The sequence below is a fragment of the Aquarana catesbeiana genome, linkage group LG07, assembly GCF_042186555.1.
Source record: "Aquarana catesbeiana isolate 2022-GZ linkage group LG07, ASM4218655v1, whole genome shotgun sequence".
Lineage (NCBI taxonomy): Eukaryota > Metazoa > Chordata > Amphibia > Anura > Ranidae > Aquarana > Aquarana catesbeiana.
Window position 1 is genome coordinate 192,295,567 of NC_133330.1, and position 20,128 is coordinate 192,315,694.

Below are 20,128 nucleotides of genomic sequence, written 5' to 3' on the forward strand. Positions count from 1 at the left end.
TGTGCTTTGATTTAGAATCATCGTGTGGAAAGTTGGCAAACGTGCAAAATGGCGGTTTCCATCCTGTAAAAGCATCATATGCAGACCTGGATGTGGTGCAATTCTCCTGTAAGGAAAATTATTTAATTAAAGGCTCTGAATTAATTCAATGCTATTCTTATGGATGGGATCCTGAGCCACCAACCTGTGAAGGTCAGTAACATTAGCAGTTAAGTTACACTGCCAGTCAGTAATTTCAGAGCTAGCCAAATGAAGGGATGTGCGTCCCTTATTCAAATGAGGTATCTAACATCTTGTTAAAATACAGTGATACAACAGGATTTCAACATTAAGAAAACAAATTATTGCTAATAAAGGTCATTTGGCATTGCAATTGCATCACTGATCACTGTAACACTTCTAATGTGTCCTGTAACATGTGGACATTTGGTTTTTATGCTAGTGCTACGTTGTTTTATTTAGAAATGGCCTTGTATGTGCAATGGCATGGGCGGACTGACAACTCATGGGGCCCCCGGGCAATAGAAGATCTCATGGGGCCCCTTGTGTCCCCGCCCACACTCAAGCCACAGCTGCACAGGGGGACACTGGGGGGGAAAGAGCACACAGGGGGACACTGTGGGGGAGGGAAAGCACACAGGGGGAGGGGGACACTGTGGGGGGGGGAAAGCACACAAGGGGACACTGTGGGGGGGGAGGAGCACACAAGGGGACACTGTGGGGGGGGAGGAGCACACAAGGGGACACTGTGGGGGGGAGGAGCACACAAGGGGACACTGTGGGGGGGGGGAGGAGCACACAAGGGGACACTGTGGGGGGGGGGGAGGAGCACACAAGGGGAGACTGTGGGGGGGGGGAGAGCACACAAGGGGAGACTGTGGGGGGGGGGGAGAGCACACAAGGGGAGACTGTGGGGGGGGAGCACACAGGGGGAGACTGTGGGGGGAGGGAGCACACAGGGGGAGTCTGTGGGGGGGGGGAGAGCACACAGGGGGAGACCGTGGGGGGAGGAGAGCACACAGGGGGAGACCGTGGGGGGAGGAGAGCACACAGGGGGAGACCGTGGGGGGAGGAGAGCACACAGGGGGAGACCGTGGGGGGAGGAGAGCACACAGGGGGAGACCGTGGGGGGGAGAGCACACAGGGGCAGACTGTGGGGGGGGGAGAGCACACAGGGGGAGACTGTGGGGAGGGGAAAAGCACACAGGGGGAGACTGGAGGGTGAGGGGGGACTGGGAGATTATCTTGGGCCTTCCTGCGGTCCTGTTTGGGCCCAGGCCCCCATACATCTGTACTGCCCCCTCCCTCCGATGGCAGCCCTCCAGTAAAAAAAATCTTCACTCACCCGTTGCCTGTAATAATACAGCTAACGGCGCGCTGCTCCCTGCCGCCACCTCCTCTTTTCTCGTCCATCCCAGGTGATGTCGCGTACAGTGCAAGCACCTGCGATGGACGGGAGGGAAGGAGGGGCTGGCGGGGAGCAGCGCGCCATTAGCGGTATTATTACAGCCGCTTCAAGTGGCCTCTCGTGGGGCCGGGCCCGGGCCCCCTAATGGCTCGGGCCCTCGGGCGGTGCCCGAGAGCCCAACAGGTCAGTCCGCCCCTGTGCAATGGGTAGTTGGTTAAAGTCCAACTCTGGGAAAAATAAAAGTCCTCCCTTGCAGTGGGGCTGTGCCCACACTGTAAGAGTTACCTTCTCACTTATGTCTAGGAGCAGTGGCGGCCGCTTCATTAGGGGCGTGGGGATGCCGCCCCCCTAGTCCATGCGCCCGACCCCTAATCTACATTCAGGGTGCCGGACGCATGGATTTCAATGGGGTTTTTGGGGGAGGGGTTTTTTAATTTTTGTGATTGACAGCAGCAAGAGCCAATGGCTCCCGCTGCTGTGTAAGCCAATGAGGAGAAAGGGACCCAGGAGAGCCGCTGAGTAGAGAGGGATTTAAACACCTGTCAGGTGTTATTGCTGTCTGTGCCCCCATTAAGGAGATTCACCCTCTCTGTTTGTCTTGTTTACCATTATCATTGAAAGTGAAAGTCATAAAAAACTAAAAATGTAAAAGTAATAGAGGGGGAATCTTCCAATAGGGACACCAGTCCTGCTCACCTGGGGGTCCTCAAGGAATTCCCTTAAATTACAGGGATTTCCTTTTACTTTCTGTTTGGCAATGGGACAGGAAGCGAAGGTAAATCTCTGCAGCCTCACTGTACCATCAAACGCAGCCACTGTGCCATCAAATGCAGCCACTGTGCCCATAAAAATGCAGCCACTGTGCCCATAAAAATGCAGCCACTGTGCCCATAAATTGCAGCCAATGTGCCCCATAAAATGCAGCCAATGTGCCCCATAAAATGCAGCCAACGTGCCCCATAAAATGCCGCCACTGTGCCCCATAAAATGCCGCCACTGTGCTCATCAATTGCCGCCACTGTGCCCACCAAACGCAGCCACTGTGCCATCAAACGCAGCCACTGTGCCATCAAACGCAGCCACTGTGCCCATCAAACGCAGCCACTGTGCCCATCAAACGCAGCCACTGTGCCCATCAATTGCTGCCACTGTGCCCCATAAAATGCAGCCACTGTGCCCAGCAATTGCCGCCACTGTGCCATCAAACGCAGCCACTGTGCCCATCAATTGCTGCCACTGTGCCAAACGCAGCCACTGTGCCCGTCAATTGCCGCCACTGTGCCATCAATTGCTCCCACTGTGCCCATCAATTGCCATCACTGTGCCATCAAATACAGCCACTGTGCCCATCAAATGCAGCCACTGCGCCCATCAAATGCAGCCACTGCACCCATCAATTGCCACCACTGTGCCCATCAATTGCTGCCAATTTGCCCATTAATTGCTCCCACTGTGCCCCATCAAACACAGCCACTGTGTCATATCAAATGCTGCCAGTGTGCCCCCCGCCGGGCCGCCATCTGCACTTACCTGTCTCGGTGGGATAACTCCTCGATGTCTTCTCCCATCCTCTCTTCCTGTTCTCTGGTATGATTGGACACCTGTCGTCCAATCACAGCGCCTGTCATTTCAGCCAATCAGGTGAAGGGTAACAGATGCAAGCACCTGATTGGCAGAGAGGCGGTTTAGTGTTAGGAAAGCAAACATTCATTCGTTTTTCTAGCACAGCTGGGTGACCTGCGAGGTCACCTATTTTTATGCCTATTAGAGCCTATGGCTCTAATCAGGTGCTTCAAACCACCCCACCCCCCACCCCCCCCGAAAAGGGGGCTGCTGCCTGAATAGGGGGTGGCAGCAGCGGCCATAGATAGATTCATGCAGTGCATGAATCTATCTATTGGTGACTGGAGAGAGGGGGTGGCGCCCGTAATGCATGGGCCGCCACTGTAACAAACCTTTAGCTTTTAGAAATCACTTTAAAACTTTAAAATCCCTTTCCATGGGCATATTTATCATGTTTTATGTTATTATGCTCTGTTTAGAACCTAAGGTGTGCTCACAATGTGGTCTTTTGACAGCAGAGTATCCCCATCCTTGCATATTGCAAACATATTGCAAACTGGAGTTCTTCAGACTCCCACTATATGGTGTAAACCTGAAAATCTCTGCTCTTGATTTCAGGCTGCATATTTCAGTATATATATATCTATATATATCTCGTAACAGTCTGGGGTGATTATGCTCAAGTGGTGTATGCGTTTTCAGGAACACCGGTCAGTCCAGACTGTATTGTTAATCACTTCAGCCCCAGACCATTAGCTGGCCAAAGACCAGAGCGTTTTTTGCGATTCGGCACTGCGTCGCTTTAACTGACAATTACGCTGTGGTGCGACGTGGCTCCCAAACAAAATCAACGTCCTTTTTTCCCCACAAATAGAGCTATCTTTTGGTGGTATTTGATCACCTCTGCGGTTTTTATTTTTTGCGCTATAAACAAAAAAAGAGCGACAATTTTGAAAAAAAAACGCAATATTTTTTACTTTTTGCTATAATAAATATCCCAAAAAAAAAAAAAAATATATAAAAAAGCATTTTTTTCCTCAGTTTAGGCCGATACATATTCTTTTACATATTGGTAAAAAAAAAAAAAATCGAAATAAGCGTTCATTGATTGGTTTGCGCAAAAGTTATAGCGTCTACAAAATAGGGGATAGTTTTATGGCATTTTTATTAATAATTTTTTTTTTTTACTAGTAATGGCAGCAATCTGCGATTTTTATCATGACTGCAACATTATGGCGGACAGATCGGACACTTTTGGCGCTATTTTGGGACCATTCACAGTTATACAGCGATCAGTGCGATTAAAAATGCACCGATTACTGTGTAAATGTGACTGACATTAAAGGGGTTAACCACTAGGGGGCGCTGCAGGGGTTAAGTGTGTCCTAGGGACATATTCTAACTGTGGGGGGGAGGGGCTACATGTGACACGACACTGGTCTATGAAGTTCAAGGCTTAATGAGCTCACCAAACCAATTGCGTGTTCCAATTAATCAGTGCTAAGTAGTTACAGGTATTCAAATCAACAAAATGACAAGGGTGCCCAAATTTATGCACCTGTCTAATTTTGTTTTGATGTATATTGCGCATTTTCTGTTAATCCAATCAACCTCATTTCACTACTGAAATATTACTGTGTCTTTCAGTTATTTGATAGATCAAAATGAAATTGCTTATCCAAAACACCCCATTTTTTTTTTTTTCAATATCTGTTATTATTCTTAAATTTTAGTACAAAAAAAGAAATCCAATACAGTTTAATAACATACATTTCATTACCCAAAGACTTTCTTCTCTACAACTAGATACAAATTGCCTCTAAACTTTTTAACCCCCCCCCCCCATACTATCCTCTCCCCTCCCCTGCTCTGGAACCGACTATTGATGTCGCTTACATCTATCTCAGTACCGACTCCTAAACCATTTGGGCTCCTACCATCTCTGCAAACTTCAAAGTAATCTTAAATGCGTGCCAGTCCTTCCATTTTCTCTCAAATCCCGCCCAACCCTCTTCTCCACTGAATCTCAAGTACTCCAAATTATAAATATCATCTACTCTATTGCTCCAGTTCCTCAACGTAGGGCTATCTGGATCTTGCCAATGTCTGGGGATTAAACTTTTGGCTGCATTCAGGAGTGAGGGGACCAGGGTTTTCAAATATTGGTTAACTGGTGTTTTCGTCCAGTGGAATAAACACTCCCACGGATCTTCTTGGACTTCCTCTTTTGTTATCTCTTTTATTTTCTGAATTATCTCTCTCCAAAATTGTCTAATTTTAGGACATGTCAACCAAATATGAGACATAGTTCCCCGTTCTCCGCACCCCCTCCAGCAGCACTGCGAGGTCTCCATTTGTGGGCTTTATCTGAGATTATATACCATCGTGCTACACATTTAAAACTAACTTCTGTCATATTGCTATCCTGTGACAATATAAACACCAAACTTATCATTTTTCTCATCTCTGACTCATTCACTTGTGAGCCTAATTCCTCCTCCCACTTGCTGATGTATGGCGGCTTTCCCATCCCAGTTCCCTCTATTAGGATTTTATATATTACCGATATCCCCCTCCTTTTTTCTACCTCCGTACATAGTTTCTCCATCGGTAGCAGATTATCTGCTGATCTCACTGGTTGAGGGAGCGAATCAAAAAAGTGTTTTAGATGGGAAAAACGCCATTCATCTATCACCATTATATTATTTTTTCTTTTTTTAACTCTTGAAATGTGCACAACCTTCCCCTTAAAATCACTTCTTTTAACTGTGCATTTGGTTCTTTAATCCAATTTCCAAATAAATTACTTAAGCAGGCAATAGACTCATTTTAAATATATTAATTCTCCCCAGCCAAGACACATGTCTAGACGCTATCTTATTTAAGTCCTTTTTATTTTCATTCAGTAAAGGCAGGAAGTTTGATTGGTAAAGCATGTCCGTGGACTTTGTAATGTTGACCCCTAAATATTTTAACTCTTTCTCTCTCCAAATAAATGGAAACTTCTCATGATATGCAAGAGCCTCCAGAAAAGGGACACTTATATTCATGATCTCCGACTTAGCTAGGTTTATTTTAAAATTTGAACAATCACCATACTGTTTCAGTTCTTTCATCAAGTTTGATAGAGTTATCCTGGGACATGAAAAGAAAAACAATATATCATCGGCATAAACTGCCATCTTATGTTCCGCTTCTCCCACCCTGATCCGCCAATAATGGTTCAAGTGACAGGACAAACAGTAGGGGGGACAGGGGGCACCCTTGTCTAGTGCCGTTATGCATTTCAAAGGGTTATGAAACTGATCCCTTCGCCCTTGCTGTGGGATGGTTGTAAAGCGCCCCTATCCACTGCATATACCTAATACCTATGCCCATCTCCGCTAGGGTGTCCTGCATGAACCCCTAGTCTACCCTGTCGAAAGCTTTCTCAGCATCAATCGACAGGAGTAGACCGGGGGCCCCGGACTCCTTTATTTCATGCACGAACAACAATGTTCTAATTCCATTGTCTTGGCATTCTCTACAAAGCCTGCCTGATCGGCATGTACCAGTTTGCTCATTAAAGGTTTCAACCTTCCCACCATTACCTTAGCGAGCAGCTTAATATTGTCGTTCAGCAAGGAAATTGGCCTGTAACTTGAACATAAAGAAGTATCTTTCCCCTCTTTTGGTATAATGGTTATGGCCGCCTCTAAAGCCTCCTTCCTTATTGCCCACTTCGTTCCAATCCCATTTATGTATGAACATAATTTAGGGAACAGGATATCTCCAAACTTTCTATAATACAACGTTGTCAGCCCATCCGGGCCAGGGCTCTTACCCAGAGGAGTCTCTTAGTATTTTCCTTATCTCTTCCTCTGTTACAGGTTCTTCCAACCCAATCCTATGCTCCTCTGAGATTTTATTTAAATCTGTCTCTAAGAAAACCCTGGTTTTATCCTTTGTTATTTTTTCGCTCAGGTGATTCATTTTTATTAATCACGTACAGTTTTGCATGATATTCTTGAAAGGTTTTAGCTATTCCTGATGTATTGTAAATCATAGTTCCTGTACTATCTTGTATTTTTTCTATATAATTTACAGCTATTTTCTTTTTTAACATCCTTGCCAGGGGTTTTCCTATTTTATTGCCCCACAGATACCTTTCCTTTTTGATCCTATTATAGACCGACCGTGTATCTTGCTCGACTAGTTCTTTCAATTGTTCCCTTTTCGGAATAAGAGTCGCCAAAATCTCTGCTTTTCCTGTTTTTTTGTGTTGCTGTTCTATCCTCGTGATATCTTTTATCAGAGCACTCTTTCTCCTTATTCCCGCTTTTTTCCTTTCTGTGCCTATCTGTATCAGAATACCTCTTACATAAGCCTTGTGGGCTTCCCATAACATGGCTTCTGATATTTCTTCCGTATCATTCGTTTTAAAGTACCACTCCAATTCCTGCCTGATCTTCTCTTCTACCTCTACATCCTGTAGTAGCTCTTCGTTTAATCTCCAGGGGGTTTTTCTATTTGGCTTCTCCTCATGCTTAATTCCCATCATTACCGGCACATGATCCGAGAATGTGGCAATTTTAATGTCAACCTTATCAACTATATCGAGCAATCTATGCTCTACCAAGAAAAAATCTATTCTCAAGTACGTCCCGTGCACTGAGGAGTGGAATGTATAATCTCGACAGTTTGTATTTTGCATTCGCCACACTTCTATCAGCTGGTTCTGTTTTAAGATCTTTTTTAAAGCCTTTCCGCAAAACATTCCCAGTCCTTTGTGCACTTGACGTACTGTTGATCCCAGGGGTCATACAGAAATTAAAATCTCCACCCAGGATGGAATATCCTTTCTTGAAATCCATAAATTTTTTATGATTTTAATTGTATATTTTATTGGATTATTATTGGGGCAATAGATATTTGCCAGAGACCATTCTTCCTCATTAATTTTACCCTTCAGAAACAGATATCTCCCTTCCGGGTCTGTGACTCTGTCCTCTAGGGCAAACCTTACTCCTCTGGCAAATCTTATAGCAACCCCTTTAGCTCTTTTTATTGGAGAGTCCCATAATACCATAAGGATATGGATAATCTCTTGAAAATATTTTTAAATTTGGAGTCATATGAAATATGTGTCTCCTGTAATAAGACTACATCCACTCCATAATGTTTAAGCTCTCTTATTACATTATTTCTCTTTATAGGAGCATTTAGACCACGAACATTGTAAGTCATGAAGTTAAGGGTGGTCATCTCTGCCCACTGAGCTCTGGGACATCTCTTCCCCTCTCCCTCTTGCGGAAGCACAGTGGGCAGAGGGCCAAAGAAAAAGGATAGACACGGGGGAGGGGAGGGAGTGCTGCTCACCCCTATTGATCAAGACAAAAAAAGAGAGAAAAGAGTTCCCCAGTGGGGTTTTTAGGCAGCACAAAGGAAGGTGGTAGGCCAATGTATGTAAAAATAAATTTTATTAAACAAAAATAGCTTAAACACATGGGTTAAAAAAATGAGCTCCAATACAGAGTGTTTACAATCTAATGACACTCAGCACATGCAATATAGGCACATTTTCATAACGATATTGTGTGTATATTGACAGTATCAGAGATGTGGACCTGACGCGTTTCGACCTATAAGTTCCAGGTCTTCTTCAAAGGTCAATCTGCTAAAATTGTACAATAAAGGTGCATATGTCAGAAAAGATTAAATATATAAATTTCACAACGGATATACCATATATTAACATAACATAATTACCCAATGATGAGTGTCCTATGCGAGAGTCTTTCTGTAAGAGAGGTCCTCTTAAAAACAAAGGATTGCCTGTTCGTTTTACCCTAGAGATCCCATGACACCACCGCTACAGCCTCCAATCCCATGGGAAGGTCCCAAGGATGTGGCTTACGAGAGATCACACAATGAAGCGCCCCCTATCTGTAGCACGGACTTCACGGCCAGTCAGGTGGGGAGAGCACCTGCAGCAATCAACCAAAGAAGGAAAAGACAATTTGGAAAAATATGCATTATATGCACTCAAAAATTGAATCCAGAGAATATATCCATATATCAGCCCAGGTTTAGAATATCGCAAATACATGTGTACACCCATTGGGCGAGTCAAAACCTTATTGTGCTGAATGTATGTGTGTGTATAAAATCAACACACATATATCTATATACACATACGTGTATGTCCCTGCATATGTCCATGCATATAATTTATAATTAACTTTTATATGGAAAAGATCTCTAGATATATGCATAAAGTATATCAGGGTAGTAGAGGAAAAAGGAAATTAGTTTTGTAGAAACACCTCAACCATATAGGTGAGGGGTATGAATAGACTAATCAAAGCTGGTGGTGGGGGGTGACAATTGAGTGAAGTGTTAGGAAAGGTGTGAGAACAGAAACAAATCGTAGGTCCCTAATGGGTGCAGCAAAAATGGGTGGAAAGTGAACACACAGGAAGTGTCATACAGTGCAGAAATGGGTGATAGGTGGATGTAACAAGAGAATAATTAGTGAAAAAGTGCCCACGTGTAGGGAAAACGGGTGAATAAATATATTACCTAATGAACAAGTGAAGATAACATGTAAAAACCGCACTGCGTAGCCCTATGCGCTTGCAATCATTTGTGACCTGACCCGGGATTGGTCACAATTTTGAACTGGGCTCAGTGAACGCCCGTCCAAGCTGACATTTAGCAAGTCTGAAAGTATAAAGTAAAAAGAATTGTATTGTATACATTCAAGCATTTGAAGTGAGTATGGGGTCATTGTAGTAGACCAAGTACTATATCAATATGGACAGCAGCAGTGCGGAAACAAATTATCCTATTGTATACTTACAGAGTGAGACTGCTAGAGAAACCACCAACCAGACAGAAAAATCCGGAATGAGATGTGAAGAGTGAGAGGGTATATATGCCCCAGATAGGGGGCGTGTATCCGACGAGGATTGACTGGTGACAGGTGCGGCCACCTCCCCATCCGATAAGACCGAAAGAGAAAGCCGCGCTAAGGGGCATGGCGGCCAAATGGCAGCCTAGTGTGATCCCCCCGGTCAGTGGAATGGTGTGAGGTTTAGTAGTCTAGTTCACGGATATGGGTGGATATTGAGTGTTATTGGGGTGGGGGAGTAGGAAGAGAGAAAAAAAAAAAAAAAAGAGAATAAGAAGTTCGTAGTGAGGGAAGGAAGTGGAAGCATGGAGGGAGAGGTCGTGGGGTATAGTGGGATGAGGAGACAGGGGAGTATCTAGGTCCTGCCACAGCCCAGTGATGGTAGTCATGTTATGTATTGTTGGTATACATTTGTAGTGGTGAAGTGTATCCAAGATGTCCATGTTTTGGTGAACTTTGCTTGACTATCATTGGATTGGTGGGTGAGGTCTTCCATTACTTGTGTTTGATGTATACGATGGAACCACTCCTTTATGGTAGGTGGTTCAGGGGAGCGCCATTTGGGGGGTATGCACATTTTTGCTGTGTTCACCAAATGCATGGCCAAAGAACGATGATATGCTGGTATGCGTAAAGAGGAATGATGTAGTAGGAACATTGCGGGATCGAAGTCTAGGGTATAAGTGGTGATTCGTGTGATTAGGGTGTGCACTTCTTTCCAGAAAGGTTGGATTTTGGAGCAAGACCACCAAATATGTATTAGTGAACCTGTGTCTGCGTTACATCTCCAGCATGTTTGGGGAATTGTTGGATTGAAGCGATGCAACAGGAGTGGAGTTCTATACCATCTGGAGAATAGTTTGTATGCAGATTCTTGGACTTGCACGTTCATCGAACCTTTGTGGATTAAAGTATGGATGTTAGCCCAGTCTTGATCATTTAGTTGTATTGAGAGATCTCGTTCCCACTGTCTATTAGTCCAATGTGTTGTCTGGTTGTGCTCATTGAATAGGAGGGTGTATATTTGCGAGATCAGGTGTGTTTGGGTGCTATTGCTTAGACATAAATTTTCAAATGGGGTCGTGGTTCTGGACCATTTCGGGTTGGGTTTTGGTTTGTTGAGGAAATTACGTATTTGAACGTATGTCCAAAAAGGGAAGGAGTCTATTTTTAGTTTTGAGGCTAAAGCGGTTTGTGATAAAAGGTGGTCTCCCTCAAAGAAGTGTTTGGCTCTGACAGTCTGGTGGGGCCATATGGTTGTTAGGAAGGTAGCTTGCATTCCCGGGGGGAAGTCGGGGTTTTGTCGTATAGGTGTCATTGGTCCGTTTACTGATGAGATTTTGTGCTTGTTACAGGTGTTCCTGAAGGAGATCAGTGTAGGGTTAATGAGTGGGTGTTGGGAGTATTCAGAGAGCGATGAGGGGGGAGTTAATCCATGAGAGGTTTTGAATGGGCACTGTTGAGAACGCTTGTTCCAAGTGAACCCAATCCTTGTGCTCGGAGTGTACGTTCCAATCAATGATTCTAGCCAGGTGGCATGCTTGTTGGTATTTGCGTATGTCTGGGGTACCTATACCTCCTAAGAGTTTGGGTTCGGTCAGTCTTGAGAAGCTCAGTCTTGGGCGTGTTTTACCCCATATGAACGTCGTGCAGGCTTTTCGGTAGGTCGTAAAGAATTTGGGTGGTAGTTTGATTGGGATAGTTTGTAAGAGGTATAGAATTCTGGGTAATATGTTCATTTTGATGATAGCTGCTCTGCCGAACCAGGAGAAGTAACCTGAGGACCATTTCTTCAAGTCAGCTTGTATTTTTTGGAGGAGTGGGGCATGGTTCAGGGTGTATAGATTTGTTAGAGAGGTCGGCACCTGAATGCCTAAGTACGGAAGTGTATGTTTTTTCCAGGTGAATGGGAAGTTAAGTTGGCATTGTTGACAAATTTCTGGGGGTAGGGAGATGTTCAGGGCATTGGATTTTGAAAAATTGATTTGGAGATTTGAGAGGATATGAAAGGTTTTGAAGTCTTTAAGTAGGTTCGGGATCGTGGTAAGTGGGTCTGTAAGGAATAGGAGGATGTCATCCGCGAATGCTGCTAATTTATACGTGCTGTGTTTAATTTGTATTCCTTTGATGTCTGGGTTAGAGTTGAGTCGTCGGAGAAGAGGTTCAAGAGAGAGAATAAAAAGATTAAAAGGGGAAAGTGGGCAGCCTTGGCGTGTCCCATTCGACACAGAGAAGGCATCCGACAGGTGACCGTTAACTTTAACTTTTGCAGTGGGACTAGAGTACAGAGCTGATATGTAATTTAGCATCATTTGGGGAAGGCCTATAGTTTTGAGAGTTTCTTTCATGTAGTCCCAAGCCACCCTGTCAAATGCCTTCTCCGCGTCGAGGGAAAGCATAAAACCTTTGTTTTTGGTGGATGTAAGCTAGTGGTGGATATTGAGCGTTTTGAGAGTATTATCTCTCGCTTCCCTTCCGGGGACAAAACCCACTTGTTTAAGGCCAACTAGTTGGGGGATCAAAAGGTAGGATTCGGTTTGCTAAAGTTTTTGCGTACCATTTGAGGTCAACATTGAGTAGTGAGATAGGTCTGTAGTTGGTGACTAAGGAATGGTCCTTGTCAGGTTTGGGAATTACAGCTATGTGGGCCGAAAGAAGGTCTCTCGGGGGGGGGGGGGGGGTCGGTTGATTGTGCGAAAGAGTTGAATGCTTTTAGGAAGGCGGGTGTAAGCAGTCCTGTGTATGTTTTGTAGTAGCCTGCAGTAAGGCCGTCTGGGCCAGGGCTTTTGCCCGTTTTCATCTGTTTTAGAGCCATTTCAACTTCAGTGCGGGAAATTGGGGTATTTAATTCCTGTGCTATGGAATCCGATATAGGGGTTGGGCTGTATTTTTTAAAAAAATCGGATATCATTTGGGCGCGTGTGGTGTCGGCTGTGGGGGGGTGGGGGGGGGGTGGGCTTGTCTAGGTTATATAGTTTACTGTAATATTTTACAAATTGTCGGGCAATGTCTGGGGTTTTGTGTAGTTTATTGCCTGTGGGGTCGATGATATGGTGGATTGTTGTGTTAGATTTAGATATTTGTAGGGCTCTGGCTAACATTTTGCTTGCTTTGTTGCCAAATTCATAGAATTTCCTTTTAGATAGGATGTATTTGCGTTGTATTTGTTTGTCTAGTAATTCTAGAAGATCCTTTCTAGCTTGTAGTAAGTCATTGAAAGTGGTGAGTGCTTGAGATTGTTTGTGTACCCTTTCAAGTTTATGAATCCTTTCTATCAGATCTGAGTGTTGTTTTCTTTTTTCCTTATTTCGTTTCGCTGCGAGGAATGTGCCCCTAATTACGCTTTTATGGGTTTCCCAGTTGATTATTGGGGATGTGTCTTCTGGATTATTTTCTTGGAAAAAGTGTTGTAAGGTGGATTCTATTGCCATTGTGACAGAGGGATCGGTGAGTAAAGAGGGGTCTAACCTCCAAATTCTTGAGCTCGGTGTTGTGTCGGGGAGCTGAAGCGATAAAGAGATAGGATGGTGATCTGAGATAGTCATGGGTTCAATGGATGTTTGATGGATCAGATGTAGGTCATTTTGTGACAGGAAAATGTAGTCAATTCTGGAGTATCTGGTGTGTGGCGTTGAATAGAAGGTGTAGTCTTTAGTGTCTGGGTTTATGGTGTGCCATGCGTCATGAAGTAGTAGTCTTGTAAGTAGGGATTTGATTTCCCTGAGGGCCTTATATGAAAGTGTTGAGGATCCTGATGATGTGTCTTGGATAGGGTTTAGTGGGACATTGAAGTCGCCGCCCAATACAAGGGTACCCTCTTTGAAGGTTGTGAGAGCATTTGTAACAGACCTAAAGAAAGGGACTTGGTGCTTGTTTGGTGCGTATATGTTCGCCAATGTTATTGTTCTGTTATGTAGTGAGCCTTTTAGGAAGAGATATCTGCCATCTGTGTCTATAAGCGAGTCTTTGATCTGAAAGGGGCAGTTTTTTGCAATGAGAATCGAAACCCCTTTCGTTTTGTGTAGGGGGTTTGTGGCATGTAACACTGTTGGGTACTGAGCATTACATAATTTCGGAATATTATTGGAACGGAAGTGTGTTTCCTGTAAAAATATATTAGCTTTTAGTCTGTGCATGGTAAGGAGGAGTTTGGAGCGTTTTTCTGGTGTATTAAGTCCCTGTATATTAAGGGATACTATTTTGAGCACGGGCTTATCGTTTGCAATGGTTTTCGGTTTCATGGTAATGTTTATTTGTATGTGTTTTTACAATGAGGTGTGGGCTGTGGCAGGAGGGTGGGTGTGGGAAGGGGTAGGATCTGGGTAGTAAGGCGAAGGAAAGTTTTCAGAGGGGATAGGTAAAAGGGGCCAGCACTATGTGGCGTTCTGGTCACCTAAACGGTGTTCCGAGCCACAGATATGTATTCACCGGTAAAATTCAGTGGTTTTAATCGTATAGTAATGTGTATAGGGGTTAGGCGTAGTATGTTTATCCACTGTGTGGAGGTTGGTTTGTCAGTCGAGAGATATGGAGTCTGATGAAGATAGAGAAAAAAGGATAAATAGGGTTGACCAAAGTGGTCCATCTCACCATCAGCCTCATGTCATGGGACTGGGGGTATATGTGTGGCGATGGGTTTTAGTAATTGGATTGTGTACGGAGCGATCACAAGGATGTGTTGGCTCATGAGTAGAGAATGGGTATGATAGGTGCGGCGAATTTAAGTTTTTGGTAGTTAGTTATGATAGTGGTAGTATAGGGTGGGACCTTGCGTGGGGTATCTGTGAGCAGGTAAGTTGGTGTGTGGGGTTGAGATAGGAATACATGCATGGAGGATAGCAAGTAACATTCTGCATTATTGATCTAAACGGAGACAACGGATGATCGTTTTGTCCGCTACCATTAAGTATGTTCAACTAAGCGCACGAAAAGGTCGTGTGCGCTCAACCAATTATAACAATTTTTAAAACAAGAAAAATACAGAGTAAAGTAAAATAAAAGCGTTTTAACTGAAAATAACATAGCTATTGTGGTGTCTGTAGCTTAGTTTTCGTCTGTCTGTGAAGAGTAGTAGAGTGAGGGTTTTGTGTGCGTATAACATTACCTCTATGTGCCTGGTCTATGTTGTTTGATGGGGGTGCTGCGTTGAGAGCTAGTTATGTAGAGAGCATAAAATCCATATCTTTAAACACATTCTACCACAGAAATTGTGGTGGCTTGGGCAATGAGTGAATATATGGGTGCCTATATGCTGCTATTTCTATTGGTCTGCAAGGGGCGTTGTACCTTTGGTATTAATAGGAGTGCAATAGATTATATAGGCTGTTAATGTTGCTCATAAGGGGGATAATGGAGAAAGTAGTGTGTAAATATAATAGGATTTCCACGTCTCTATCTCCAGTTGTGGGTGGAGTGGGTTGCTGTGTAAGCAGTGTAGAAGGGTATTAGAACCGTTAACCTCCTGGTTTTTGGTAGGCATGGGGAGTAATGTGTAGCGAGGGGGGTTGGGGCTCCATAGGGCTACCGTGTGTTTAGCCTTGTCTGTCTGTGGAGGATGTTATGGTGGTAGCAGTATAGATGCATTATAGAAAGATGTGTTATTGATGCTATGTGTTCTGAAAGGGTATAATGATAGAAGGATGTATTAGACCGGGAGAGTTAGTGAACGTGCAGTCTCCTACAACATCAAGGGGATATCCCGGGCATAAGATGTCTGTGTGTAGCGCGATGTCTAATCTTTTTCCCCTTATGGGAAGTGAAGCATTCTGTAAAGCAACATAGTTCAGGAAGGCAGAGCAGATAATACATACGTCTCTGTGAGTAGGGTATAGTTGTTAGAAAACCAGCTTTTCTTCCGTCGGATGAGATGAGAGGGGTGGAATTGGTATTTGAAGTGTTGGATAGATGTCCGTCGAAGTTAAAGTGAAGAGGATTGTCTTGGTGCCGTGTCGAATTTTGTGGTCGGAGTTGTCCGTTCGTCCTTCATTGATGTCATCTGTATGGGTGTCAGGGGTCCGTCAGAAGACGTTCGGCTAAGCAGGGTAGGTAGTCTCCGTAGTTGTGCATGGTGTAGGCAGGTGATCTGGTAGGGGTCTCTCTCCTGTAGAGATATGGGTCTCTAGCGGTCTCGGCGGGCTCGACGCGGCAGGGGCGCCATCATGGGGCTGGATAGACGTGGGCTTGGAGAGGAGCCGGTTCTAACGGCCGATGGTGAGCGTCTCCTTCGGAAGCTGGTGGTGAGAGCGTCCATCAGTTCTTCCATTTGAGGGTGTCGATTGGGAGGTTGCAGATTGAATTCAGAGTACCAATTAGGGACTGGGGTGTACGGTATATCAAGCGTACGGCAAAAAGCATCCAGGTTCTCCGGAACTCTGAGGAGTGCTGAGCGGCCTTGATGTGAGGCGGATAGGCCGAAGGGGAACTTCCAACGATAGCGGATGCCTTTCGTTCTCAAGACATCCAGTAGAGGGCGCAGATCCTTGCGGTGTCGTAGCGTAATGGCTGAAAAGGTCCTGATATATATGGATGGGGTAGCCATCAAATTCCAGTGTTGATTTTTCGTGGGCTTTTTGTAGGATTTCTTCCTTGATGGAAAAATCATTCACATGGCAGATAATGTCCCTTGGAGGGTCAGTGTCTCTCCCTTTAGGGCGAAGTGCCCTGTGTATGCGCTCCATAGTGACCGGTGTGAGCTCTGGTCGGTCCAGAAGGTGGTTGAAAAGGCCTGTCAACACCGGGATAATTCTGTCTTGGTCTACCGATTCGGGTATACCTCTTACTCGCAGGTTGTGTCTTCGTCCCCTGTTGTCGATCTTCAACATGACGTTGAAGATCTCTCAATTGCATTGTGTGAAAGTCCACCTTATTGTGAATAATCTTCACTGTAGATTGTTGTTGGGCTGCCTTGTCTTCCACACGTTGTATGCGGCCTGTGATGGCCTGCAGCTCATGACGCAGGTCTGTAATAGCTGAAAACAGGGTGTCTTTTATGTCAGCTGCTACTGCTTGCAGGTCCAGGAGGCTCGGTTGTCAGTGAGACAGCGGAGACGGTTCCTGTAGAGAGCGGCTATGTTCGGTGGGGGTTAGGATGATCTCGGCAGGAGGCAGAGAAGAGGTTGTGGCGGGCGGATGAGACGCCATAGCTGTCCGCTGTGTCCGGAAGATCTCCTGTATTGTTTGACTTGTGCGGTTAGCAAGTTCTCTCGGGGATCGGGATCTGCTGTGCGACGTTCCGCGGGAAGATGTTCCCATTATTGAGGGGCGGATGTCGTCTGTAAACCCCGTTAAAAGCGAATTGTAGGCTGTGGTGAGAGGGAGCCAGAGGATCAGGCGGCCATCTTCTCTCAAGGCAAACCACACCCCCCCAAGATTTTTCCTTCTATTCCGATTTTCCTGGTCTTTTAACCGATATATTGTGTCTCTATGATAGTCTTACCATCTGCTCTTTCAAATCCTTTATTGTTACTGCTTGTACATCCAGTTGCTCTTCTGTGCCTCCCACCCTCCTCAATATGTGACTCAAATCCTCATGTAAGGTGGCCATTTCCTCCTTGATAGATGTTTCTAATTTTGCAAACATCTCCGCCATCTCTCCTTTAGTTGGCAATAGTTTTTTTTGTCTAAGTTCAGTTTCCAGTTCTTCCTCCTTGTCCTCGCAGATGCTTTCTGAGATATCTGGTATCTCTGGGTCTTTTGGTTGTTTTCTCTGTCCATTTTTTTGAACTCCTTCTGGGTTTTTTTTACTCTTAGCCCCTGTCAGTTTCCCCGGGCTCTCTATCCCCCCATCCTGTGTCATAAATTTTTTTATAGAGCCAGGGCTCCTGCTTATTCTGGGTGGGTTCACGCTTGCCCCTTTTACGGGTTTCCCCCTCATCTTCTTCTTGGTTTATCATTCGGGTGTAAGTCCGATATAATAATTTTTTAAAGAAGTCCGCTGCTGGCCACCAAACACGTCCGGTGAAGTGGAGGGGGGGGGTGAGTAGCTGCTTAGTTAATGTGTAACCTTGTTCACCTATCCGCTGTCCCACAGGTTGATACTGGTTGGTGCAGGGTGTTCTTAACGGTAGTTCAATAATTCACTGCTATCAGATAAACAGCGCAAAGCAATGCTTATTATCTTACAGTTCTAATATATTGAGTTCAGACACTTTTCCTTTGTTAAAGGTAAAATTAGGAATGGACTGGGAAATTCGTATATATATTAGTACAGGGAGGGTCCCACCGTCCCTACTCTGCTGACAATTTCCCGAAAATTTGTTGGAGAGATCAGCTGCTGTCCACCGACGGGTCCGGTCAGGTGGGGGGGGGGGTTTGGGTGACTGCTTAGTTAATGTCTAGCCTTGTCCACTTTCCCACTATCCCACTGGTTATGTCTGATTAATGCAAGTGTTTTTTTAACGGTGATTCAATGATTCACTGCTTATGAGATGAAAAACCACAGTGCCAATTATCTTACAGTTCTAATTTATTGAATGCAGACACTTTTCCTTTATTAAAGAGAGATGCAAGAGTGGACTATGGAACTCATATATATTGGTGATGGGAGGTTCCCACCATCCCTGCTCTCCAAACAATTTTCCAGTAGTTTTTAAAAAAAGTCAGTTGCTGGCCATTAATGGGTCCGGTGAGGTGGGTAGAGGAGGGCGAGTGACTGCTTAATTAGTGTGTGACCCAGACCACCTTTCCACTGTCACACTGGTTGGTGCTGGTTGATATAGGGTGTTCTTAACAATAGTTCAACAATTCACTGCTATAAAATGTACAACACAATGTTTATCATCTTACAGTTCAGATATGTTAAATTCAGACACTTCTCCTTTGTTAGAGACAGGTATAAAAATTGGCTGTAAAACACATGAATGCTGGTGAGCAGAGGGTCCCACCATCCCTGCTCCCCTCTTATCACCAGACCTTTCGCTGATCTCTGCCTCCACTAATCATCCAGTATCCTCCTTTATTCAACTGGATTGCCTTGCTTATTTACTTCCCATACTTTTTCAATTATAAAGAAAAAAAAAAAAAAAAAAAAAAAAACATCCCCTTACACGTAGTCCAGTCTAACAAAGGACCCAAGTACCGGTTTTAAGGAACTTAATCCCTTTTCACAGTTTTAGTCCTTGTTTCAGCAGAAGAGTCTCTCTTTATCCATATTTTTTAATCCATCCAGTAGTGCTGCAGCACAGTTATAGTATACAAGCAAATACAAAGCAGATCACTCACCCCTCTGTAGGCTCACTCTTGGAGGTTTCTGAAGGGAGTACCAGGTTAGCAGGATATACGATCCCAAAGGAGGGGGAGGGAGCCGCCGCAAACCCCCTGTCCTTCAGTCCGATCGGCGGTCCACTTTAGCAGCAGCTCGTCTCCTCTCAGCTGGAACGCCGCCACCCCCCGCAGCGGACCCGAGTGTTTGGCGAGCTCCTAGTGCACAGTCCTGGTACACTGTCTCTCTGTATACGAGCCCCAGAGAACTGCTGTATGCTCTCACCATCACCCCACATTCTTACTGGCGTTCCTGCTGACACCCTGAGAGCACTCCGTTGCACCCTGCACTCAGTCGTTCATCCATTCAACAGGCAGCTGAAGAAGGGGGGGAGACAGGAACAGAGAGTGGAGAGGGTGTCCATTCCTCACTTTCTCATGCCGGGAGAGGTCTGCAGGATTCTCGGGTCATCATCAGCAGCAGCTGTGTCCATCAGGTTCCCTCATCAGGCCCGCCCTCCTCACACACATCCTGCTGGAGTGCACCCAAATATTTATAAATGACAATCATGGAAATTGTCAGGGGTTCCTAAACTTTTGCATACAACTGTATAAACACAGCCCACAGGTGTGCAATCATCATGCCTGTCTTTGCAAGAACCAGGCTGAAGGTGCTAATATTCACCGTGACCTGGGGTCGCCTCTCCACATATCCTCCCCCCCATTTCGCACCGGAGGGAGAACTACAAAACCCTTCTTCCTAAAGGGGCACTCCACCCACCTCTTTTTGCGGGTGTGCTTCCACATGCACTTCTCCCTAATCTTTGGGGTCCTCCCTTTCTTTTTACCTCCCCCAGACCTACTCTCCCAGGACTGAAGGGGACATCACCAAGAACCTTTACCGCTGGTATTTCCGATACCCCTGGCTTGTCTAACAGCGCTTCAGAGTGCCTCTCATACCCAAGCTTTGTATGAAGCATGACATTGTAGGACTTAAGCCCAGCTACTGAAAAACTAACCTTTTCCCCACATACCCTCCCTCCAAAAACATCATAGATGACTCAGAC

At 45.1% G+C, this 20,128-nt stretch overlaps 1 protein-coding gene across 3 annotated transcripts in view; it reads left to right on the forward strand.

Annotated features, from left to right (window-relative positions):
- The window catches only part of F13B (coagulation factor XIII B chain), a 138,202-nt gene that overhangs the window by 84,278 nt on the left and 33,796 nt on the right, over nt 1–20,128 (forward strand). For 2 of the 3 annotated variants that reach the window (XM_073592924.1, XM_073592926.1), the window contains exon 5: nt 16–192. The exons of the other annotated variant lie outside the window; for it this stretch is intronic. In XM_073592924.1, the coding sequence (XP_073449025.1) occupies nt 16–192 (177 nt within the window). The remainder of the gene's footprint in view (nt 1–15; nt 193–20,128) is intronic. 3 annotated transcript variants of the gene reach the window in all.